This window comes from Pezoporus wallicus, unplaced genomic scaffold, assembly GCF_028554395.1.
Source record: "Pezoporus wallicus isolate ANWC-B61680 ecotype Strahan unplaced genomic scaffold, APGP_CSIRO_Pwel_v1 contig_2132, whole genome shotgun sequence".
NCBI lineage: Eukaryota > Metazoa > Chordata > Aves > Psittaciformes > Psittacidae > Pezoporus > Pezoporus wallicus.
In genome coordinates this window covers 2367816-2394287 of record NW_026637551.1, presented here as the reverse complement: position 1 = coordinate 2394287, position 26472 = coordinate 2367816, and the positions used below count along the sequence as shown (strand labels likewise).

At 35.7% G+C, this 26472-nt stretch overlaps 1 protein-coding gene across 3 annotated transcripts in view; it reads right to left on the bottom strand.

Moving 5' to 3' along the window:
- CNTLN (centlein) overlaps positions 1–26472 on the bottom strand; it is a 190209-nt gene that overhangs the window by 149961 nt on the left and 13776 nt on the right. For all 3 annotated transcript variants that reach the window (XM_057406298.1, XM_057406299.1, XM_057406300.1), the window contains exons 2-3: positions 22683–22771; positions 10752–10836 (exon numbers count right to left, since the gene is read on the bottom strand). In XM_057406298.1, the coding sequence (XP_057262281.1) occupies positions 10752–10836; positions 22683–22771 (174 nt within the window). The remainder of the gene's footprint in view (positions 1–10751; positions 10837–22682; positions 22772–26472) is intronic.

The window sequence follows — 26472 nt, the reverse complement described above, 5'->3', positions numbered from 1 at the left end:
TAAGCTTGAATTTCACATTCAGAAATTTATATTTTTTTTTCAAGAGACACAACTCAGTGCTTAACCTTCTCAAGTTTGTTATCAGAAGACATTAAGGAAGGGATAATGACATTAAGAAACCTCCTCTTAATGAAGAACTCCCCTCTCTCATATTTTGAACCTGCCAGACATGAGGCTCAATTTTCATTGAAGCAAAGAAGTTTCAGGAAATATTTGCTCTTCAGACATACTATTACAATTTCAGGAAGAAACTGTTTCTAGCAGAGATCATTTAAAAGGTATGAATCCACACTACCATGGAAAGCATCAGCTACTCTGTTTGCCTCCCTCTCACTATCCAGATCCTCACAAAATTTAAGCAGCTCCTTTTCAGTCTTCCTTCCAGTTTGTTACTACTTGTTTAATATTTATGAAGACAAAGTCTATATTTGAAGAACACCCTTAGAAATTCTACAGAATTGAAGTAGCCTATTGGCACTGAGTTATAACTTACAATATAAGCTTTCATAAAATTTCAAGGCTCAGCTCCTGCTCTTTAAATTCATCTGATTTTTGAGTACACAAGCTACGCTGTGTCAGTACTTACTTCATCATACATTGTGTTGAAACTGGCAAGCAAATGTCTATTTGCAAAGTAAAATCAAAGATCTTTGGGACCTGTTAGGAATGGGAATTTTCCAGTAATTTGGAGAATGAAGGCACGTAAGTCCAACTAGCTATTTCAAATGTTTGTTTCATATTGCTGAGGTGAAATTTTATACTCAAATAATCTATTTACTTCGCATACTTTGTAGAATAATCAGACAGATTATCCTCAATCAGACTTGCACACTAACTACTTATCCCCACAACTGACCCACTTAAGACTTTAAACCAAAAGCAAATACACTGCATCAATCACTAAGCAGCAAACTCACCTGAGTAGTCTACAAAGTCATCTACCACAGAAGTAATGAAACATTATTTAGATAAGTAATACCTGCATGGAAAAAATCCTGTTACCTTTCTAAGTGTTTTTCTTGGGTACCACTTTATATGCTCTTATCTCTCCTTCTAAATGAATCGAACTTTTACTCTCATATCTGCTCATTTCACATGCTTATAAAGAAGAGAAAACCAGGAGTATTACTCGGGAGCCATGACTGAGTAATAGGTCATAAAGGGTCATAAAGAAGAATTTCTGAGATACAAACAATTAAGTAGATTATCATCTGCCTTTGCCTGTGCAGCTGTTTTTGCACCTTGCTTCTTCAGCCTATGAATTACCTTGTATAACAGGAGGAAATGAGTAAAGACCAATTTCTTACAAAAGAAAATACAAGATTAGTTCCTAAAAGGCTACCCTACTCTGGTAAGTAGGTGAATAGAAAAACCCCATACATGATCAACACATGGGGCAACTTCCCACATGCGGTTATTTGACAGACTTCACCAAATAAAAGACACTCATCAGGAATTCATCTGTTCCCACAGTATCTACTGTTTTTGTCTAGATACTGTAAAAGACAGGATAATGCTACACAAGAACAATCTCAGCTCACATTTTGCACTGACTGCAGTCATACTTGTTTGAATACAAGAGGACAAAAGCAATGTTCAATTGGCTTTTGACAGCTTCATGCTCACGAATTACAGAAAAAGCCTTACATATCAGACACAACTACGGTACACTTCTAAGGGGTCTTTCACAGACAAGCTTCCAAATACAAGAAAAAAAACTGTATTCTGGAAGTGAATTTGCCCTAATAATTTTACCTTTTTGTTTAGCTGGCAAGAATCAAAGAGTATCCTTTGCATACTGCTGGTGCCCAGAATGCTCCAGGCAGTACTACATACAAAGAAACACTGTGACCTGGTGGAGCCAGTCTTTTGATGCTTCAGAGAAATACCATTCCAGAATTTATTTTTATCCTTTCTCATGGCGTCTCTTTGGCTGCAACACTTTTTTTTCCTAACAATGTAACAAGACACCTTCCTTCTGTCATTGGCTGCTGAAGCATTTCAGGAAAAAAATCAAGTCTCTAAACCACAGTATTAGAGGTTTCCCTCTATGGCTGCAGTGAAGGGACACGCATTTGATTTCCACTACCAAAACAAATAAACAAAAGGGTAATAAATAAACATTGCATTCTGCAATTTCTTTATTACATTGTTTATCAGAAGCTCCCACTGTGCAGTACAATTCTAATATACCACATTTATAAAACAACAAAAACCAAAACAACCCCCCCCCAAAAAAAAAACACAAAAACATCCACAAAAAAAAACTACAAAAAAACACTCAAACCGGACCACAAACCAAAAACCAAAATAACTCAAACTGACAAAAATTGAAGTATTTTCACCCAAGCAGTGGCTTTTAATAAAATCCTGACATCTTAAGCGGAAACAAAATTAATTTATTAATGAGCTTTCTTTATCACAACTTAAATGTTAAAACATTGTCTTTTAAACTTCTCAAAATTTCTACTTCAACATTTACGTATTTATTCTCCCACTTTCATCATCTCTTTTTACCTACCAAGTAGTTGAGGCTGACTTACTGCACTCATAACTTTCTCTCCTCTCTTCCAACATTCCTTTTATTCTAGCAGAAATTGTTAAACACCACTAAAAATGTGCCAGTAACATTTCATAGCCTTCCTGATTTAGCTTTCTGAAATGTCTCTTTAGATTTTTTCCAATTTTACTAATTCTTATTGTTCTAAACTTGAACACTTATGCACGTTTAACAAATAACATCCCCAGTCATATTCTTGTATCTTCTTAAATAAAACCACAAAAGAAAAAAAAATTCCACTATTTCATCTCGTGACGATTTATTAGATTATGTAATTATTTTCAGATGTAGGATGAACAGAAGTTCTGTGTAAATAATTCATGAAACAATAACCGTACATTGTAGAAGTCATCTGCTGTGTCTGTGTGGTGTCCTTTCATAGTCGAAATGACACTAGCTAGTTAAGATACAAAACACAAGTTACTTTTAATCCATTACTCCTCCAAAAGTACAAATGGCAACAGAGCTACCTGATTGTACAGTATCTTTCCACAGGATTACAGTATTCAGTTAACTGTTGACTCCTAACAAGAACAGAAAAAACAGGAAAAACAGTAACCGATATATAATGCATTAAAATGTGACTCATGCAATAACAGTATGAATGCATACCTCATTAATAATTCCTATTTTTGACACCCGTCCTGATGCTCTAACAATCTTATATAATTTAAAGAAAAAAAAAAAAAAAACAAACCCAAAAAATGGAATTGAAGTGGGGGAGCTCACTTGATTTTCATACCACCAGAAATATTTGTTCTTCCTTATCCTACTCCATGCATTCCAGGACTTCCTGACATTACACAAATTAAATAATCGTTTCTGAAAAGTACGAATCCGCAAGCAGACATCTACAAATCCATTCCCAAAACAAATGAGAATTTTGAACTCCTATTTCTAATGGTCATGAAATAAAACATGATAACTTACAAAATACATACAAGGAGAAACACTCCTTAGAACACTGCCCATTCAAACGTGCCTACATGCTATCTATGTGGCAGAGAAAAATAGCAGGCCTTTTTTGCAGGAGGAAGAAAAGAACATGAAGACTCTTTAAAGCTCTTTTCTAACAGGATCAGGTAAAACGGTTCTGCTACAGCAAAGGAGACCAGAAATACCAGCAGGTTGACTTCATCCTGCAGGTAGGGGTATGTACTTACTTCTCTACCACCAGTCAGTCTTGCTCCTGAATTCTCATCTGACGTACAGATTAAGGAAGGGTCAAACACTATAATATATTATAACACGATGATCCTTACTGCCCTCTTTGGAATTGTCTGATGTGATTAATATGGCGTTTTCAGCAAAGTTTGCTACCTTACTTGAATCACCTGACAGGATTTCTTAGTGTTTAAACATGTGGTGGAAATAAACTGTGATTTCATATAGTGTATCAGTCTTGGAACTCTAGCACCTCGCTTCCACTAGCAGCAAAGGAACCATCTTAGCGAGGTATCTGCTAAGTAGGTCTCAGCACCGACAAAAATTTTATGATGTGTACCACTTCATTCCACTAAAGCTGCTTCTTACAACTATACTACACATTCCATCTGTCATGCACTAAAAAGAAAATTCTACTGTTGTTTTCACTACTTAAAATATCCTAATATTCTTTCTATCCCTTCTGCTGAACAGGTGTAGTACAAGTAAGTGTTGCCAGCAGCTGCATTTTTGCACTGACAAGGGAGCCAAGTACTGTTTCTGGCACACGTTCAATAGGTTCACCATCTCTGAAACACTGAATACAGAAGCTCCTCGCCCTGCAAGAGGGCAATACTTAGAGGCAGTTTTTCACAAAAGTACACCTCTAATTTGGAAATGAGACATTAACTGCCAAAAAAGAAAAGGTGTAGCTTCATACTATATCCAGCACCTCCCTGAGTATAGAACATATTGCAGTAATGCATCTGCTAGATTTAGAGATTAACTGTCCATTTTTCTCCAATGAGGATATGACAGCTATCAGGATAACTACAGCGAACGCTGACAATATAATCTCACAATCTAGCCGCAACTCTAATATCACCTTAACATTCAGCTGCTCTAAATAAATCCCCTTTCCTCTTTTGTCTAGTCTAGACAGACTGCATTTTCTGCAAGACATATAAGACAGTGCTGTAAAGTGGCACTGTCCAATACACTGATACTTTCTCTACTCTTTCCTCTCTTCACAGCAGCTGTATTTCAAAACTATGGAAAGCAATAGCCCAGCCCTCTAGGTCAGGCAGCAGAAAATCTGACGTATCTTCTTAGCCCCTATTCTTTCTACTAATTCCAAATCAAACTCAAAAGTCTGCTAAAATGAGCTCTTCTCTTAATCTTGTCCTCACTGAAAAGCACAATCTTACGGAACCTGGGGATTTGGCTTTTTCCCTCACTTTCCTTCTCAGCAAAGCCTATACAAGTTCCTCAGAGTGAGGTAGCCTCTGTCTCTGGAAGTGTGCAAGACTATCTGAGATCTGCAGGAATCAACGCCTACTAGCACCTACTCCTGACACAGCAATATTTCTTTACACTCACATACATCAATGCTGCCAGATCAGGCATAGTAAATACAGAACAGCTGTTGCCATGATCAACTTTTCTGATAAGCTCCTTCTTAACTGCTGTCAGCAGATTCATAAGGGCCAGAACCTAATCTCAAAGGGCACTGCATGCTTCTTTCTGCTGCTTAGTCCTTAAGGAACAACAATTTTTTTTAACTTGTGGAAATTTGCTTGCATCCAAGTAAGAAGCTACGATATATGGTTCCTCATCAACAATGTCCTTAAAGAGGGTATAAAATCCAGCTTCACCCTCTTAAAACTATACTAACTTTACAACAATAAAAAAAAAACAGCAACCAGAAAATATGCTAAACACAGTTAAGACGTTAATCTCCTCTACTGTAAAGACAGTTTCCAATGGCTTTGGAAACCATTTCTAACTCAAGAAAAAACACTATCCCATTGTAACTCTAATTGACTACATGACAACTACTCTTACCTGGACTGAACAAGAAGTTTTCCAAACTAGACTGTAGCTCCCTAGAACATGAATAAGATCATAAAAATGATGCCCTTCTTCTTTCCAGGCTTGAATTCTGAGCTCAACTAACATAAGAATTGGACAAACAGGCAGAGGACAAGAAACAGCCCATTTATTTACTAACTACATTTTTTTTCTGTCTTATCGAAGTGCAGCTATCACTTCATGCTATCTTTGTAGACACACCATGAAGAACACGAATTATGAGCAATAAGGATCCAGAAACATTAGCTAACCTTAGGCATGGCTACACAGACAAATTAATGAAAAGTTAAGGCATGGATTTACAGAATACCTGCAGAAAAAACCCAATGTAGTTGCTTTTTTTGCAGATTAAGTAGGAAAACTCCTTCAAAAAAAAAAAAAAAGTAAGCTAGCTCGCAGAAACAATTTTCAACTTGTACAGAATGCATTCCTACCGGGAATTTGCACAAAAGTACTAATGAGCTGTAAAGATACACTGTAATTTAAAGCTTATTAATTTCTTCAGGCAAACAAGCCCACAGGTATTAGCCATAGTCATCATACCACCTACTTCAGGTAGCGTTCTGTCAATAAACAAGAATCAGCAACTTTCAACTATTTTAATATTAAATATATTCTCCTCCCCATCCTTCTTACTTAGATGAGCTGCTTAACAAGATTTCTTTCCCTTATTTTTATGGGAAAACTAACTAGAAGGTGGTGAGCAGAAAGGCACAAAGACGTAATAATTCATTAATGCAGAGCTACATAAACCAGACAGGTTTCATCACTGAGGGGTGATCACTTTTCCAAGTGATTTTACCACTTGTGTAAAATCATCTTTTTTAAAGACAACAGAAGTGCCAGTGTCCTCACATATTCTTTGCTTGCAGTATCTATAAATTTCATTCAGTGGAGAAACTTTTTCTGCAGAGTTTATAAACTTTGCATAATCTCATCACCACTAACACATTCATCTAAACTCCCTATTACCAAAATTATCCTCATGTCCCTTGTTACACAAGAAGAATCAAGGTTATATGCTACTGGATAGAAAGTGTTTGGATGGCAAGAATGTCTGCATACATTTGTCTTACTTTAATAACAGGATTTTATTACAAAGAAAAATACAACCAGGTGAACGTACAAAAGTTAACAAAAATTTATTAGCATTAATTAATGCTTGAAGGTAGATTATGCTTCTTTCAATTGGACCCATTAAAGGGGCTTTAATATAGATTTGCACAGCAAGCTGGAGATTTTCAAGTGCAGATAATGAGGCAAGCTAGTACTATTTTAACCCCTCTGGAGTATAATCAGTTGATAAGGTTTTGAAACATTACAAGGTCTAGGACAAAAGGATTAGCTTTAGTTCTTCCAGATCAAAATTGAAATCTAATTAATTAACAGTGTCACAGAAAAGGTTTATTGCCACTTTTACACATCTTTAATTTCATCTTCTAAGGAACACAGGTGAGGATATTTTAATTTATCTATTGCATGAATGGCAGAAGACTGAGTTCTCTGTTCCCACATTATCCTCTAAATTAATTGTTTAAGTTCTAATTTTTTTATGTATTTTTCCAAAACCCTCACCTTATTAAAAAAAACAACAAACAAAAACCAACAAAACCCAGTGATCTATTTGAGACATAGACAAATATTATAAATTAAATATACCAGGTATAAAATGCTTCCAAAGAAAAAGGAGAATGAAGAAAAAGATCTGCAGAAGTCAGCCTTCAGAAGAAAAATAATAAAAAATGTAGGACAGTAAGTTATTTACTTAAAGGCAGCAGTTAGAAATTCTTTTCCTCAAAACACACATAGAAATTAGGACACATAACTACTGAGGAAAGTTTTGAGCCACTGTGTGAAACAAAAATGACAGTAATATGATCAGTATACCAATCTAGCTACCAGCCTCAAAGGAGCAAGATTTTTACCACACAGCACATAGAATAAATAGATATATGCCAGATGAAGAACAGCTGAGACTATCGAGACCAAAAGTTACCAACCAACTACAAAGGCAACAATTTAAAAAAAGATGCAATAAAGGGAAAAATACAATGGAAAACTCCAATAAAACTAATTCAGGTCTCAGTAACAAATATCTACATGCATCTCACCTAGGGTGTGATGAACACAGTTTCTTACTAGATGAATTTTAAAAGGGCTGTTAAGCACATCAGGACAAAGTTTAAGCAGAATAAAAGAGATGGAAGATTATCGCAGTTTCTTGTTCTAGGGTTCTGTTGTTTCTGGCTGCAACATTAACTTACATACATCTCAAATTATGAGATATTGTCGTGGTTTAAACCCAGTCAGGTAATTTGTTCACCCGGGTCAGGCGCCCCGTCTCTGCTTCCTCACAGCTTCCCCTCCTCCCTGGCAGAGCATGAGCCTCACAGAGTCCTTGGTCAGGGTAAACATCACTTAGCAACAACCGACAACATCGGCTTCACCAACGCTGTTCTCAAAACTAGAAGTCAAAACACAGCACTGCACCAGCTAACACAAAGGAAAAAACATGACTGCTACTGCTGAACCCAGGACAGATATGTCATTTATTTGCCCTTTTTCCCTTACTCATCATGGAGTCATACAATCAAGTCATGGCCACTTAGAAATTCCAAATAAATAAATACCCTATGACAAATGTTTTTTTTTGCAACTATACCAGGCGGGAAGGGGAAGGGAAAATCAACAGAAGAGATAATTGGATAAATCTCACCTTCCTAAATGTAACAGATTGGTAGACTGCAATACACAACTCTGAAGTCCTGCTTCTGTCTATACTGTACAGTAAAGAACTTTCATTTACATCACTGCCAAAACTCACAGTTTTAGAAGCAACCTATCTGCATGTTAGCTACCCTTTAGATTAACAAAGAAAGAACAATCCAGAAATATAAACAAGAATACTCCTTAGTACATTGTTGTCTGTGCTAGCTCCAGTCTTTGTTTACCAAACCACCAAAACCATTCAAAAAACTCCGAAATTTATCCTCTTCATTTCGATACTGTGGCATCCTGATGAGTGGATGAGGCAAGAATATGAGAATGACACCACCCTCATATACAGCTTTTATATATAGCACTGGCCATTGGCACTATCTGGTGCCCTTCACAACCTCCTCTCAGTCAGTGATGCTCTAAGGGAAGCTATCTGAAAGGGCTGCATTACAACATGCATTAAAGTTGTGATGATCACCAAAAAAAGCAGCTTCTGTCCTCCTCATCTGTTGACTCTTCCCATCCAGTTGCCAAACTCTCCTTCCTCAGCTGGCATTTTTCCTTGTTTCTAGTTATAATTTCAGCCTTTTTCCATTTCCAGATGATCACTCCATCACACTATCAACTTCAGATTTCTGATCAATTTCAGCTTCTGAAATTTACCTAAAACCAGACAGCAATCTCATGGAAATGTATGCTACAGGTTTAGAAGCTGCCACAACAGGTGCCACCTCTTGAAAGCGCATTATCGCACATGAATTCTTAGAAACTTCTTACACAGGAATCTTCTCTTTCAGCTAAGGATCAGATCAAAATGTAGGAATAATCATGAATTGCTGGTCATATTTGTTGGTTTTATTTTCACTCTCCACAGCTACCTGAAAGGAGGATGGAGCAATGAGGTGGCTGGTCTTCCAAGTAACAAGTGATAGATCAAGAGATAACAGCCCCAAGCGGTGCCATGGGTAGTTTAGACTGGATACTCCACTTAGAGGGTGATCACTGTTCCCTGGGAACAGGCTTCCCAGGGAAGTGGTGGAATCACTATCCCTGAAAGTGTTCAAAAATCGTGTAGATGAGGCCCTTAGTGACACGATTTAGTGGTGGTCTTGCCAGTCCTTGGGTAATTGTTGGACTTGACGATCTTAAAGGTCTTTTCCAACCTAGTTGATTTTATGATTCTATAAAAATGATGTGGATCCATGCCTCAGACACATTACAAATCACATCGACAGCTATAAGGAGATGACAGCGCACAGAAACTCCAGCCACTGATCTAATACAAAATAAAAAGATGAATAGCCTCCTTTCAGACGTGTTTCTTGTCAGGCAGCAGGTGTATCAGGTTTATTTTGAACAGAATTAGGTAAGCTCTGGAAACCTCAATTTACACCACTGGCTACACAACTTATCTCAATTCAGGCAAGACTAAGTAAAGGCCATCAGAAATGTGAGAAATTCACTAATGATCTGCATTATGGGGCAGAGCCCACCTTCAGCAAGTTTGCTGATGACACATAACTGGGAGAAGTGGACAGAGGGTCATGATGACAGGCTCGAAAAATGGGCTGAAAGGAACCTCATGGAATTCAACTATGGAAAATGAAAAGTCCTGCACCTGGGGAAGAACAACCCCATTTGAGATTTATGGAGAAAAGGAAGGTGCAATATTTATTGTTCTCTTCTGTTTCTTTCATTTGTTTTGGATTTCCTAAGTACTGTATTTCAAATATTAAGAGGGGTGCAAGAGCTTTGATTACTTTTGAAATAATTATTTTTATTTTTATTTTTTAGGGTATGTGCTCATAGTTCCTCAATTTCACCAATGGCTTGACCCAACAGCTTGGGTTGGTTTTTTGTTTGTTTTTACTCACACACAGCACCCGTTTTGAGTAAACAGCTCAATTGAGAATACACGTAAGACTTATTTATGACATTCTGGATTTGCCAGCATTATTTTACAGTTTATGCTAATAGTTAACTTAATAAATATTGGTACAAGTGAGTAACACCAAAATACATAAATGTATTTTAGGTGTATTGCTTTTAGTATTCTACATGTTTAGTTCTCGTTACTATAGCAAATGTTTTATTTTTGTATGAGTCAGGATGGCAAACCTTTCCAAATCATGAACACGTTACAAATCTAAGCATAGTCAGAATTCATCTAGATTGAAATCCAAGTTTAGGTTTGTCTATTAGGCAAAATAAGGCAATGAATTAATAAAACTTTTCATCAGCAGTTTCCTCTAAAAACACAAGAACTTTTTAGGTGAAAGGTCAACAGCCTGAACAACTCAGAATAGTTTAATACTTCCTCAGAAGGTTATCTTCTCTGAATCACCTCCAACTTTCACCTTAAGACATAACAGCAAACTATTTTTACACCTTAGGAAATATAAATGTGATGCCAATGACAGAATTTGTCTGAACTGTTCTATTTAAGCATAATACTAACCTGTTCTAGGGTTTCTATTTTGCTCTCTTTGGCTTGCAAAATCTCTAAAACCTTTCTGGCCTTGACTTCAGCTTTCTGTTTTTCTCTGGAAACAAACAAAAAAAAGACACTTTATTAGTCATAATTTGCAGTTAATAATTTGAATTTTTCATGTCCTGATAATGAATGTCATTTTAAAGAACAGAAAATTGAATTATCTGAAGCTGACAGGCCTTGCAGAATTAATCAGGGAGCATATGGCAAGTGACAGCAAATTACATCTGTAAACAGCTAACACAACTTTGTTCAAAAAGAAACAGAAGCAAGAGATCTTAAAATACATTTTAAGCAGCTGAAATTATCTGTCTTATTCTTTCCCAAATGCAGGAAGTGTACTTGTCCATAGGCTTATCAAAATTCTTTTTTTCCTACTTGGCGATATAGAGCCACTAAGCTGCTTGGCTTTGTGAAATCATTCTCAGCTACGCAGCATTTCAATGTCTAAAACAATACTTGCAAACATCACAGATAACTATTTTACTATTTTCAAGATGAACAGAACCTGTAACTTTTTCGGGGGGGAGGGGAGAGTTAAGACAGTTCAGAAGCTTGATAATGGGGATGAACAGAACCTCTCTATATGGTTAACAAATGCAAGGCTATAATAATCTCTGCAACACTTTGTAGAAAGCCAGCTCATGAGTCATTAACACTTTGTTTAACAAAACAGCTCATATCATTCCTATCCTATTTCTTGATTGAGTTTTAAATGCTGATGCCCTTATTGGCTTCTGGCTTTCTTCATAAAGAAAACAAATGTGATAGTAAAGCTACACAGAGATCCTTAGCACAAGACAGCTAAGTTTCTATCATGTATCTCTAACAAAAGGTCTGAGAAACACATATTCCCTAAAAATAGCCAAATATTTCAGGCATTCCCACCACCACAGGCGACAAGCAGAAAACTCCTTTAGAATTATTCGTGCCCTCACAGTACACTCAAACTTACATCACAGCTGGGTTTAAGTCATCCCTGGAAGCCAGAGAATCCTACTTGCACAACTTTCACTCTACTAAAGTGAGAATGTTTCAGAGGTGGAAGGGAATGCAAGAGTGGTACCCATAACTCTGTAAATCTGATAAAAAAACAGATGAGAAGATCCAGCTGTGCACAAAAGGCTTCATCTGCTGACGCACTCTGTAACAGTGACTAATGAGGATAGTAGATATATGGACACTTACATTTCTCCACTATTACGTATTACTGCATATTCTATTGCTATAAGTGGTTTTAAAGGCTAAACTACACTGCCCCCACAGGCTATCCAGTAACACGCTTTTTTAAATAAAGTTCTATGTTGAAGTATCTAGTCTCATCTTGAGTAAATAAAGAATTAAATAAAAATGGTAAGGAATTTACAGCAAGGTTTTGGGAAACCAAGGTCTCAAGGCATCATATCTCTAAGTAGTGCTCTCATACTGCAAATACAGCAGCACTGATGTGTTGCAGCATTTGAATAAAACCAAGAAAAAACTAGATGTAAAGATACATATTTAAATTACATTTAGCTAGGAGAAATAAAAATACATGGAAACTTAAGCAGTTATATGGCATTAAAAAAAAAAATCTTCTGTAAAGAACACCATTGAGGAGTTGTAATGAGCAGAGATAAATGAAACCATGAAAATTCAACAAGTATTCCAAAAGACATTTGATGTCTAAAAGTAATTAAACATTTTAAATGAAACAGAAACTGAACAGAAAAGTGCACATCAGATCCTGACCTCAAAGCATTTGATCACCTGCAATCAAAAAAATCAAGGAACGTCACAACAGGCTGCTAGAAAGACATGAGCAATGAAATATATAGTACAGCCGGTTTTTCAGTTTCTCTTTAAACATCTATTAAAAACTGAAGTAAGTAGGCTGCAGTTAGAGAGATCCATGCAAACAGGGAGTTATCTGATGTATTCCAAAGGTTACACTGTGACATACTTTGAAAAAAAAAAATATATATATAAAAATGGGAACACAAGAGAGAAAACAACAAACAGGTTTCATAACAGACCACAGTTAATGGAACTGACCTACCCTGCTTATAATGCATAATTAGTTCACAGAAATCCCATTCTTAGGTTTTAAAAAATGCTGAAAGACTTCCTAGTAAGTTTATAAAATTTAGTAAAACGTATTAAGAAACTTTAATCAGCAGTTAGTAAGGAAAAATGTATGTAAATAGACTGTTGGTATAATACTATCACATCAGTTTCTTGATCTTCCTGAAACATGCTGTTCATGACAGGTACTGAACATTACTCCAGAACGTAAACAAAAAATGCTCTAGTATAAAAATACCAATGCTTTTTCATTCTTAATTACTTTGCTGTGGGGTCCTTAATGGCTATCAACAATTACCCTTTTTCAAAGATAAAAGTTGCAGCACACAAACCCCAAATATTTTGGGAAGATATCTCTCTCCCATAAGCACATTACATCATAATCTATTCGAGGAAGTAAGAGACCTATATTAATCTATGTCTAAACTGTAAATATCATAACACTCCAAATTTTCTCAGGTCTTAATTACAGCTAGACAATTTAAGAATATAAGATTAGAGACATACATGACTACCTCAACCAGCATTTTAAGAGCTTCACAAGACAAAAGAGAAAGCACATATCTACTACCAAGTAGAATTGTAATGTGTAGACACATAAAAAATACACACACACAGGCTCCACAAACCACTGAATACCATTGCCCTCAAAAGCATCCTGACCTTAACCACTAGCTGTCCTATTAATTCTTTGTTCCCACAGTGATATATTTCCTACTCCATTTTAAATCACCTCTTTTATGTTGTATTTCTACTTTAAATCATTGCTCTAACCACTCATTCTGTATCTACACTCACAATATACCACTGTCTTCCCAACTCTTCTAATCACTATCTCCTCTCACAAACTCAGCCTTTTTTAAAAGCAAGGCACAGTTAAACACAAATACTCAAAAATTAACTACCCTCTTAACTCAGCCATGAACTCATCACTTTGGATTAACTGATCTGAAAAACTGATGGGCAAGGTAGATTTCCCAAAGCAAGGCTCAAAACAACTCTACCACTTGGAGTACTGTATACGGTTCTGGGGTCCTCAGTATAAGAAGGACATGGAACAAGTCCAGAGGAATACCATGAGGGTGGTAAGGGGGCTGGAGCACCACTCATATGAAGATAGGCTGAGAAAGCTGGGGCTGTTCAGTCTGGAGAACAGAAGGCTGCATGGAAACGTCATAGCAGCCTTCCAGTATCTGAAAGGGACCTACAAGGATGCTGGAGAGGGACTGTAGTGATAATGAGACAAGGAGTAACGGGTTTAAACTTAAACAGTGAAAGTTTAGATTGGATATAAGGAAGAAGTTCTTTCCTGTTAGGGTGGTGAGGCACTGGAATGGGCTGCCCAAGGAAACTGTGAATGCTCTGTCCCTGGTGGTGTTCAAGGCCAGGTTGGACGAAACCTTGGGCGGCATGGTTTAGTGTGAGGTGACCCTGTCCAAGGCAGGGGGGTTGGAACTAGATGATCTTAAGGTCCTTTCCAACCCTAACTATTCTATGATTCTACAGTTATGGTGTTTGGGTTTTGTTTTGGTTTTTTTTTTTGGCTTTATTTATTTATTTGTTTGTATTAAAAGAGAGAACGGGAAGGAAATGAATAAGCCAGCCAAGAACCAAGCAAAAGGACAAACTGCTCTGGAGAACTGAAAAATAGCATGCACAGCTAATTCTGGTGTATTACAGGTAGTCAGGAATTTATGGAGCCGTACGACTTTACGACCAGGCAGCACAAAAGAAGCTGGAAGAATAAAGCCTGGGACTAGAAAGAAGAAACAGACCTTTGTTAAAGCAAAAAATGTGCTTGTAACACAGGCAAATAGTAGTCAACAGTTCAAAGTGCATTTCTAATTAAATGCAGTATTTTCCCTGTTTATCTGATGCTCAGTCAAACAGTCCTTTAAACAAAGCTTTCAAGGAACAAAATTTATAAATACAGCTCTTTGATAATTAGGAGGAAAAGCTTAGAGTAAATTCAAGAGGGTTGGCTTTTTGGTTTTTTTTTCAGACTCTCTAGATAGCAGAGGCTGTAGTAATGCCTCCAAACACAGTTTCAACTGTTACCATTCAGAGATAAATGTAAAATCTTAATTATTACAACTTACACACACACTGAAACCTCATATGGAACATTATCAGCAGCTTCTGGTGGCACAGGATGGCTTCCAGTGCTCATTACAGGTCAGTTCCCCACAGACACCCGAAGTAGTATGACCGACTGGATCTTAAGTATTATATTTGGATCTGCTGTTGCAACTTAAAATGAGACTTTATAAGAATTACAGCAATCACCTCCTGCTTTTTAGAAGGGTAACAAATATTAAGAAAAACTTCAACTGAATTTATTAAATGAGCTATTATGTATTTACAATATATTTTAAAAAATCCACTGGAATACTAGGGCAGGGGGAAATCAGGCACTATCAAGAAGCTGATGATGATCAATGACTGAGACAAACTCCTGTTTACCTAATTAGAACCACTTACGAGCAATAATGATGTGACTTAAAAATATTTGCAGACTTCCTTAGGATGAAAAATGGAGTGAAGAGAGGCTGTCAATTTGCACAAGTTTTAAGCTCCAATCAGTTTTCCCATGAGTACTACCTATTTTAAATGTTTAACACAGATGTATTTAGCTACAAGGATTATTGAGATCCAGCTTCACACAAAAATGAAGAAGCAAGAAAATATTCTTAAACTTAACACTTTTCCTATATAAGTTTTTTTTCCTGTGTTATGCTATACTCTACACAACAGGACAGGATAGTATTTTTGAGGTTTGGCACATTTTAATGGCTTGTCAAAAATGAAACATTGGACTATGAGGAACCATTAAACTATGAGTAAGATACTTAAAGATGTTAAAAATCGTAAGTTTGCAGAAGTTTATAAAACACTACGCTTCCTAAAATTTTCAGCAAAAGCAGTCTGGGAAAAGAGGCATCTCGCATCCTATCACAGGTTTCAATCAGCCAAATTAACCATTTGTAAAGAAAAAATAACTCAGAGCTTTATATATTTACATCAGTTCTACATCAATTAAATCAAAATAATTTTAACTAATAAATTGAATTTGCTGTTTACATGTTTCATGGAATATGTCCTTTCAGTTTTACAAATAGACGGATTTAAAAAAATAAAAAAAATGCATCTACAAATTTGGCTTTAAATAGTTAAAATTACATTGCAAACTTTGGGCTGGGTAATAAAAGAACAAAGGCTACATTTCAACAGCATACCTATATTTCAGTATACAACTGAAAATTAACTGCTTCTAGAAATACTAATTCTCAAAGGTCCTTTTAATCTGAAGAGCTGCAGAACTAGAAAGGCTACAAAGTATCAGCCTGTGCGATGCAGCATTCAAGTTGATTATCATCTCTCCTGGTCTTATGGCTTCTAACTATTTCACAGACAGACTTACACAAGTGCATACAATGTTAGTATTAGGTAGATAATGAATCACCCATGTGCAAAGACAAGCTGTAGAGTAGAGACTGTCAATGTTACTGTAAATATGGCACCAATACTGTAATTTACTGTGTACAGCCACATCCCTGTGGTTGCACAGTCTGTGGTTAGCAGAAACAAAGTCTATGCCTCAATTTTTCAACTAGAAACCATGCTGTGTTTTTGTGTACCTACTAAGAAGAGATTAAAAAATAGAGCTAAACAGTTTTTGCTTAATAGGGAGTTTACTTTCACCTCAGATTCTAGAAGATCTTTGTATTTCATGACGAATTATAATTGATGCACATTATCTTTTTTTTTCCTTTAATATTTACAAACAGTACTTTAAGATTTAGACAGCATGGAGCAAAAAAGAATTTAAAATGATAACATATTTTGCACAGTAGTTATTTCCTATGGAAAAAACTGCATACGATTATTTTTGTTTCTTTATAAAAATAATTTAAGACCCAATTAAAGAGAAAACGTAAAATTCAATTATTTCCTTAGTAAATTATTTATAGAACTAGTTCTATCTTCCATGGTATGTATCAAAATGGAAAACCATCATTACAGAAATGTAATTTTTCTTGTATCTCTAACTTCATTGCTTTAATTCATTAGACAATTTAAGACCTCTTATTTTAAGCAATGTACATAAAATACAAAACATATTTTTACACTAGGGTAGTAAAGATAATAGTGACATTTTTCCCTAATAATTTTCCAATCATTTTTCATCTAAAATACACAAGTCTCTTACAGTGTTCAAAATATCAGCACTTCAGAACAGACTGCTTTAACATCTGCACATCACCAGGGTTTCCCCCAAGGATTTTTAAATGATGCCTGCCTGTGCTGAATAAAGTGCTAACTTGCACCTTGCATTTCAAACTGTGTCCTGAGCAGCCATCCAGTTGGTACAACACCAGCTGAATTCCCAAAGGCCACTGCTCAATCAGGCTTGACTGCAATTATCATGTCAATATTTTGTGCTCCGATATGCAGATATGCACACATGCAAGCTGCATAATACCTTCTTCTCCATGGAATGTTGACTTATGTTCAATGTTCTGAGAATTTTTAATGAAACAGGATATTAAACTTTCATCAACTGTAGAAAAATCACAATTATTTGACCTTAGATAGAAAGGTTGCACTCTTATGCTCTATTATTCTGTCCATTTTATCGAGTGAAAATAACTAGGGAGTCCACTTTATTTTAAAGTCAGGTGACAAAATGGGAATGGCCTTTATAAACACCTTAGATGTTTTTTACTTCCTCATTCTCTCGTCATTCTATTTCCTGTTAATTTGCATGAGAGTAAAGCAGCGAGTGGTTTAAGAAAGTTTCTGCAAGTTATCATCTCTTCAAAAGATGCAAGATACAGTTTTAAAAATATTTTTCAATTTACATTAGCAATCTATATTGATCATTCATACAGCACAGTCTTTTACATAAAAAGTACTTGTCATTTTTAGTACATCTGCATACCGTGACCCAGTGAGGAATCTATGTCAATGTTTTTTCCACAATTTGCTATTCACAGGATGTAGCAAACCACAATGTAAGTTCCTGTGATTACCTTTCCAAAAACTCTTTGATTATTTCTAATCGCTTGCTCTTCAACCATGTTTTCACATATGTGCACACCTATGGAGATGTTGCTCCCCAGGAAGAACAACAAAATTCTCTCTTAAACACTGGCACTAACATTCAGGTTACCACTGTTTCTTAGAGTGGCCTGAAATGATCTGTTCTTGTTCTCTGCTAAGACTTGCAAGACAAAGCACATTTAGAATTTAGGTGTGCAAAAACATATATATAAGGCAAACTTGCCAAATGCAGCTATCTGCAAGGGTATCACCTAGTGTAATACAATCTCCATTTATGTCTACCAAGTCTGTGGTATCATTGCCACAGTTTGATCATTAATGAATCCTGCTACATCTCCTGTACAGAGGAAAGGGGTCAGCTAGAAGCCCTAGAAGAAAATTAAGTCAGTTGACCTGTCAACATTTCAGGTACTGTAAGAGAAAAGTCTTAAAGGAGAGCTCTCCAAGTTTACAAAAATATTTCAAAACCTTTGATACGCTCACCTGAACACCAACTCTATCTGAGTTTACACATGCGTTTACCTGTAAAAGGTACTTTCTAATACTATTTTTTTTGGCTCATCATCAAAAACAAAAAAGAAAAAAACTGTTTCAAAAGGCAGTGAACTAGAAATAGCATGTTTTTTATATAATACTGAGATCAATAGTATTTAAAGTAGCTGCAAAGTATACTAACATGAGTAGTACTTTTACAATGGCTTGTTTGAAAATACCTGGAGGCTTTTACATATCCCAAAGGCATTTCTCATTTGCACAGTAAAGATATTTTTTTGTTTACATCTGAATATTAAAATGGGAATATAGTTACAGTTATCCAGCAAGAACTGCAAAGCCTGCTGAAAAGTAAAATATCATTGATGTATTACAGAAATCAACAGCATGGCCATAAAACGATACTAGCTACATTTTGCAATTTTAGGGCAGGCGAACTTCTATTTTGGGACCATGAAAGCACTTTAAAATAGCAGACAAATAATGGAAAGCTACTATTAATTCCCCCTTATTTTCCCCAAATTATGCCTTCTACATTTGCCTGGTTTCTTTGAGAAAAAGATATTCATAAGGAATTGTCTAATGCTACAAATATAAATTACCTGACTGAACGGCTAGTACTGCCTACACGATTTCTCTTAATATATATTTCTTCTCTTTTCTTCATCGCACATCCATGGTGTACAAGTCTGATAATGAACAATTTGCCCTTACACACCAGCACCTTTCCATTGCTGCCACTGTTACTCTCCTGAAGAAAGTCTGGCTGTTGTTTTCATCAATTTAAAGACTGAAATCCATTGGACAATATTGTTTGGTTCATGATATGTATGATCTCAGATACACATGATCACGCTTCAGTTCTGTCTGCTTCCATTACGTAGATGGCTTCTGATCTCAGGAAGTCTGTGACAAAGATGTGGTGGGCACTGAAGGCTTCTCGGAATTCTCTATGGAGTTTTTGGTGGAAAGAACAGCCTGAAAAATGAAGCTACGGAAGCACTGGTGGTATCCATGACACAAACAGAAACAACAAAATGCTTAAATCCGTTTCACCTGTTTGCATCTATCTCAAAATCTCCGAGAAAGCCAGGGCAAGATGGAAAATGCTACCAGTTTGGATACAACCGGGTTGTTCTTAATATAGATGGGAACAAAAAAAAGTCTCTTAAGACTTTAACTGGTTTTTATCAGACTTCAATGTAACTTTTCAGTTTTTAATTCTTGACTGACACAACCACGTAAAATACAGCAAAATAGGCTGTGACCAACACAGATCTCTCAAGTGAAATGCTTCAGGAATCATTTTGCTTATAACTCTTACTTGGTATCCCATCTCTTCACCCTCTAAATACACCTATTTTGTCTAGATTAACAAAGCCAGAATATCACTTGTCCTGGAGTTTTCTGGACAGCAGCAGTGCTAGGTAGCAGATGCCCTGTAAATCTAACCAATGTATTGAAACCTAGATAAATTGACACTATATTTATAGTTTATTTACAGTTTTTTATGCTTATAGATGAAACAAACAAACAAAAAAATCCACCCTGCTATAAGGTAAGGAATAAGCCAAAAACTTTTCTGAAAGGATGAGAATCTGAATAGGTACAGCCACGAAAGAGAAGCTACTAAGGGAAAAATTATGGCAAGTTATAGGTAGAAAAGTTAGGAGAGAAAATATGGGGCTGTAATTTGGTTTTTCAGAAGATTCACAAGCAAATCTGGGCTAGAAATTATTTCCAAAGAGGCAATTAGACTGTTCTCAGGCAAAAGAGATGAAGCTGTATCAATTAAAGAGAAAAATATACGTGTCAAGTCAAAGCTACCCCAAAGTTCAAAGTCATGATTTATAATAAAACTCCTATATACTGAATGTGTTTTAGCCAAACCTATTCCAGGATTCTCTGGCGTAATGCTAATACCTAAAAAGATGCTGTAGAAGCAATTTGTTCTTTCATTATTCCATAACTCTGAGAAGCATGGGAAAAGTATGATACAGATGCCTAGCCTTGAGTTCACAAGAGGTGTTCTAAAGCATCTGAAGACAGCGCAAGAAAGAAGACAGCGCAAGAAAAACTACACAAGCACCTTAAGAGAAGTATGTTGTCACACACACTGTTAGGAACAGTACCAATCACCAATCTACACAAAGTGCAAAGCATATACAAAATATACCTTTACCATCATATAGAATAAGCCATTACTATACATCACATTTCTATAGTAAGTCTTTTGATAGGCTGAAGATGACATTATTAAAAGGGTTTCACAAACATTTCCTACCACTGTAAAAAAATCCAGCTCATTATCACGTTTGCAGCCATCAAGGTGGTATCTAAGAGCCCCACGTTCTTTGTATCAATTAGGATAATGCACACACAATTACCAGTTTCTGTTCTAAATAAAGCATAAAATAATTTAAAGCAAGGGATAACAATCAAGCATAAAAATATTCCTAGACAGGAAGAAGGATAAAAAAAGATGACAGACTGTATCCTACATCGCCATACAATTCAAGAACTCCAAGTAAATAATTGCATTCATCATTATTTAAATGCATACTTTCTAACATCTCTATGCTTCAATTTGTCCTAATATCCTGATTATTTTTATATGCAACTCAAATAAAAAATGTTAATGAGCCTGAACACCTCTGTTTCTACCCTATTAAGCTTCATGTGAAAGAGCAAAAATTTTCCATATTGTTCAGCTATCTATAAAACATGGCTAAGACAAACCAATTTTTTAAGTTTTTCAACATACTTGGGCTTACATATTTGTAATGTATCTTTACATACATTAAATACTATATTTATATATTTTAAGCAGCTCTTGCATTTTTTATGTTTGAAGAAGAAAGATATGTAAGTGCTCTCTAGTGCACTTATAGTGCACTCTAAGTGCCCTCATGAAACTATGACCAAATTTTATCATGAAACTAGTCAGTAAGAATGTGCATTTCAACATAAATGATGGATGCTGTTATTCTGTTCCTATGTCTCCCTTGTGTATTACAATTACTTCCCAAATCACAACATGCAAGCAATGTGAAAGTAATACACTGTCCTAACAGACTAGTTACTTCTCTCTGCAGGTCAGTGTCCCATTACAGAACCAGAAGTTATTTAACATAGCATTGGTGAACACATGTGAACTCCCAGGCAACAGCGATCTTAAAACAAGCTGCATGTGCTTACACCTTCAAGTTCTTCCCCTGGATATAAACGCCCTATGATATTAGCTCTAGCTACATGATCACAATGTATTTTTGGACAAAATTTTCATTAGCTTTATGCCAAAGGACTTCAAGCTTTATGCAGAAAACGGGACAACACCAAAGTGAATCCACTCCCAGCTGAAGAACTTAACACTAATGCTTTCAGGAGCATAAGAATGTTTACAGATCAAGACCAGAAAGGAAAGATGTGAACAAAGAAAACATGCCTTCCAAGATCAAAGCACTGAACAGGAAGCCAAAGGAGACTCCTGGCTCTATGACAAGCTTTCCAAGTAATGTTGAGAAGCCATTTAAAGAAGTTAAAGTCCATTTAAAAACAAAACAAACCAAAACCAAAACAAAACCAACAACAAACAAACAAACATTTACTTTTTTTAATAGCAAACTCATGGCACCCTGAGAGAAGAACAGACAAACCTTTTGACCATAAGAGAATCAAGTGTTTGAATTCTGACACTCACATTACCAACTCATTCCCATTCTCCTTCTCTCTGGCACTCAAAAATTCTGAATTTGTAAATATTAGCATTCTGATAAATCACATACTGTGATTATTACCTAAAATTTATAGCAATCAGATGATAGTATGTAAGTACCTGAGGAAATCATCATTAATATCCTCAGAGGAATAATAATTTAACTGCATAGTCATTTCTTCTGTTACCATGTCTTAGCCCTTTAGATCCTTAAGAATGTGGATAAACATCATTTATATAAGTAATTGCTATCCAACATTTATGACACCAAAGAATGTCATTTACCTCCTCTGGCTCTTTCAGTAGAAAAACATAATATGCAGTACATTTATAATTCAAAAATTTAATTCAACTGCAGCACAGCAACCACAGTGAGAACGTATTTTGAAGTATACTTCAATTTATACCAAAAAATGGCAACTTGGAACATATTCTAGGTACTCTTGACAAAATTTAACAATGACATTTTTGCAACATATTAAAAAGATAAAGAATATATTATTAGCGGGGGGGAGGGGTGTTTGCTTTTGTGTTTCGTATCATGTTACATCAATGAAACTCACCTTTCCACCACCAAGCCAACAATTCGAGTAAGATCTGGTCTTGACACTTGTAGATTTTTCCACAGAGACCACACAAATTCTTTATCAGCCTTAGAAATGGGAAAAGAAGACAAAAATACGTCCAATGTATGCTACACTTTTTATAAACAAAAGTTGTACTGTGTATATTCAAAAGACAATTACAAAAAATATTCTAGTCAAAATTCCCTACAAATTACTCACTGTCCCCTGAATAAAAAAACATTGCAAACAGTTCCATTTAATAAACAGCTTTAGCTACTCAGAATTTTGAAGGAAGACAAAGACCTTCAACGAAAAGAGTATGCAATGTGACATAAGGCAGCAGAAATCACCATCATTCAAACAAGGCTGCCTTTTGCTGCATCAATTTCTACTACTTCTAGCAGCAGAACACAATTTGTATTAATAAACACTGAACCTGGAATACGTGGTTCAACATGATGTTACAAACTAAAACCATACGCTGTGATAATTATATTAAAATATTGAGGGATGGGGGAAGAGGGTGGAAATCAGATGAGGACAAGAAGAACAAGAAGAAAGCATACATATATAAACCATGGACTGGACTTAGGACCAAACCTGCTAAAAAGAGCCTAACATAAAATTAGATATTAATAAGCCAAAATCACCATATTGGTAGCTAGGTCTATTCAACAGGAAAAATCATAGGAGTGCAGCTTTTACTAGCTTTTTGAGTGTTAAACAGAATTTGCATGAAGGAAACACATGACTGAAATAGAAAACCAACCTGCTTCCTTCTTCTCCCAGGCTTCTGGAACCTAATCTACTAAGATATCACAGGGATCATTAGTTAACCAAAACCCCACTAAAATCCTCTCATTTCTGCACAACTCTACCTTAATTCTAATTATTAAATGAAACAGAAGAACTGAATTCCTAACTTCACCTCTGCTGTTTGGTTTTTTCATAGGTTTGCAACTTCATTTCTTCTTTTCTTGATTCCTCATTTTTTAGAATAACAGATTGCACCTTTGGTCACAGCCCATCTAACACACAAAACAGCTCAACACCACTATAGTCTGACAGATCTCTCAAGAGTTAGCAAAGACCACATATTGGATGATCAAAGTAAATCTCAAGAGTAGAAATTGCTTTTCATATTTCTGCTATCTTTGCTTTTCATTTGCTTCCAATCAGTTTTGCCTTCTAGAAAGCAGACTTGATCTGTACAAGCAATACTAGTTCCAGCGCATAACAATCACTCCATCTTAATGATTCTCTTTCTTCAGAAGACAATGACTATCTTCAATATGAAATCAAAAGAGCTCTCTAATGCTAGCAGACTTTTCTCAAGATTTATCAGTATACTGAGTCTAAATTATTTTATCAAGATTAATACTGCAATATAACACTGAACTACAGATTTAACAAACTTTTAACAATGACTGCAGAAGAAACAGGAGAGATGGTTGTACCTATTTTCTCCATTGTTTATGAGGAAAGCCTCAAAGTGTGCTTTTTTAAAAAAGTTCTGCTGTGTCTTTCAATTCAAATTTAGAAACGCACATTTTGAATTTTAAAACTGCATACAGAAGCAAGGTAATGATGAATGAGCATCCTGAAAACAGGGAAACATATAAAAAACACTGAACAAATGAGAAGTGAGGCATTTTATGTGTGCTGGTTTAAAAAATACCTTCCTCTTTCATCTTCTGCAATTTTGAGTTTACACAATTTATATTTTTAAATGCCATCAACTTTTTCAACCAACCAAGGAAGGAAACTTTATGGAGATTTAATGCCCTAGCAAAGTACTGCTGTAAACCCAGAAAAATTTACCTGCCTACTGTAAGAATGCACACAACTGACAAATCTGACTAGCTTTCCAATTGTGTTAGAAAGTAAATAAAACCAAGGCTCTGGCCACAGAGATCCTATAATTCAAGACTGTTAGCTTAAGCAAACCTCAACTGCAGCAGAGCTTGTCTTTCATAAAAACAGAGAAATTTCATCTAACTGCCTTTGTAGGGTGCACACAATTTCTATAGTGTTGACACTGAGACTTGATTTTTTGCATTTCCAAACAAAACCAAACAATTAACAAAAAGCTTTGTATAGAAATAAATGGAGAATATGCTGTTCTTTAAACACACTTGAAAGAAAAATAATCTTCCTCTAACCAAATTCTGTTAGCAGTGGGACTCTTTTCAAAACCAAAAGTGACCCTGCTGTGTGCAGGCAAACACAGTAATTAACCGGATTACAGTACACTATAGTGCATGACTACATTCACTTTTTAAAGAAAGGTAACAACAGAACTGAGCCATACATCACATAAATATGAACTCAAATGACCTTGTATCAGTACCCAAGTCTTTATTCAGTAGAAGTGCTAAAAATAAGTTCATTTTCAGCTATGAATTAAGTTAAAGGACAAAAAGTAAGCATCGTATTATTTAGGTTATGCAGTTCAGGTCAAAAAGATGGCTAGCCACCATTTTTTTTGTTTGTTTGTTTTTTTGATCGTGTGCTATCACCTTATGCCACTTAATACCCTGGATTCTACGTATCCAGGTTGAAAGGCTATAAAAAGTGTGCGCTTCTTTCATGTGTCCTCAAAAAAGTCACCATCTCCTGAAAAAGCCTTACCATGCTGCCTGGAAAGTCACAATGTGCACACATTTGTGAATCAGACATTATCTGATCCTTCCGACGCATAAACAGAACTCAAAATACAAATGTTTTTCAAAACAGATGCGGGCCTCCAAAAAGCATTAGTATCTATGGAGAACATGGATTCTGAGTAATTTTAGCATCTCAAATTACCATGTATTTATGCTGGGAGCCCAGCAAAGAAAAAACACAAAGCTAAACAAAACCTCACTAAATAATAACAATGGGAATGTGATTTCTATAAGGACAGCAAGCTAGTTGTTCTTCACTCTAAATGGCATCACTTGTGTTTATGGAAATCTTTAAACCATACTGGAGGAATAAACCATTATTTCTAACAAATTATACGTAACTAATTTCAAAATAATTTTAATTCAAATAGCTAATCAGAATATGAAGAGCAAAACAAAACTGATAATAGTGCTTGAATATCTTTTTATCTTTAATAAACAATTCACTGTGCATTTTTACACTAAGCTACTTAAAATCACTAACAAATTATTCTAATGGCTATTCAGTCATTACAGCACAGAGAAGTCCGAATATAATACTGTCAACAGTATTTCACCTGCAAAAGCTCAAAAATCTTGAGTCAAACAAGCTTTTTGATGATAATAGTGCTTGAATATTTTTTATATCTTCAATAAACAATTCACTGTGCATTTTTACACTAAGCTACTTAAAATCACTAACAAATTATTCTAATGGCTATTCAGTCATTACAGCACAGAGAAGTCCAAATATAATACTGTCAACAGTATTTCACCTGCAAAAGCTCAAAAATCTTGAGTCAAACAAACTTTTTGATGCTGCTTTATGAGCCCACTAGCTTTGTTCAGTTTTGTTTACCAGTTTAAAGATTTGGATTTTCTTACCATCATGCTTCCTTACCTTTTCTCTTTACTGTCCTCTATACAAGACCATGTAAGTAGCTGTTGTATTTTCTGCTTATTTATTTATTAGAAAAGCTGAGACACTTAGGCTTCTGCACAACTCCAAAAAGCACTATCAAGTATAATGAGTCACTGCAAGCACAGTGCTGCCTGTTATTGTACCATGCAGGTTCCTACACACTCCAGGTTGAAGCTGGAGAACACCACACTGCATCAGAAGACAGAATAGTGAACGACTT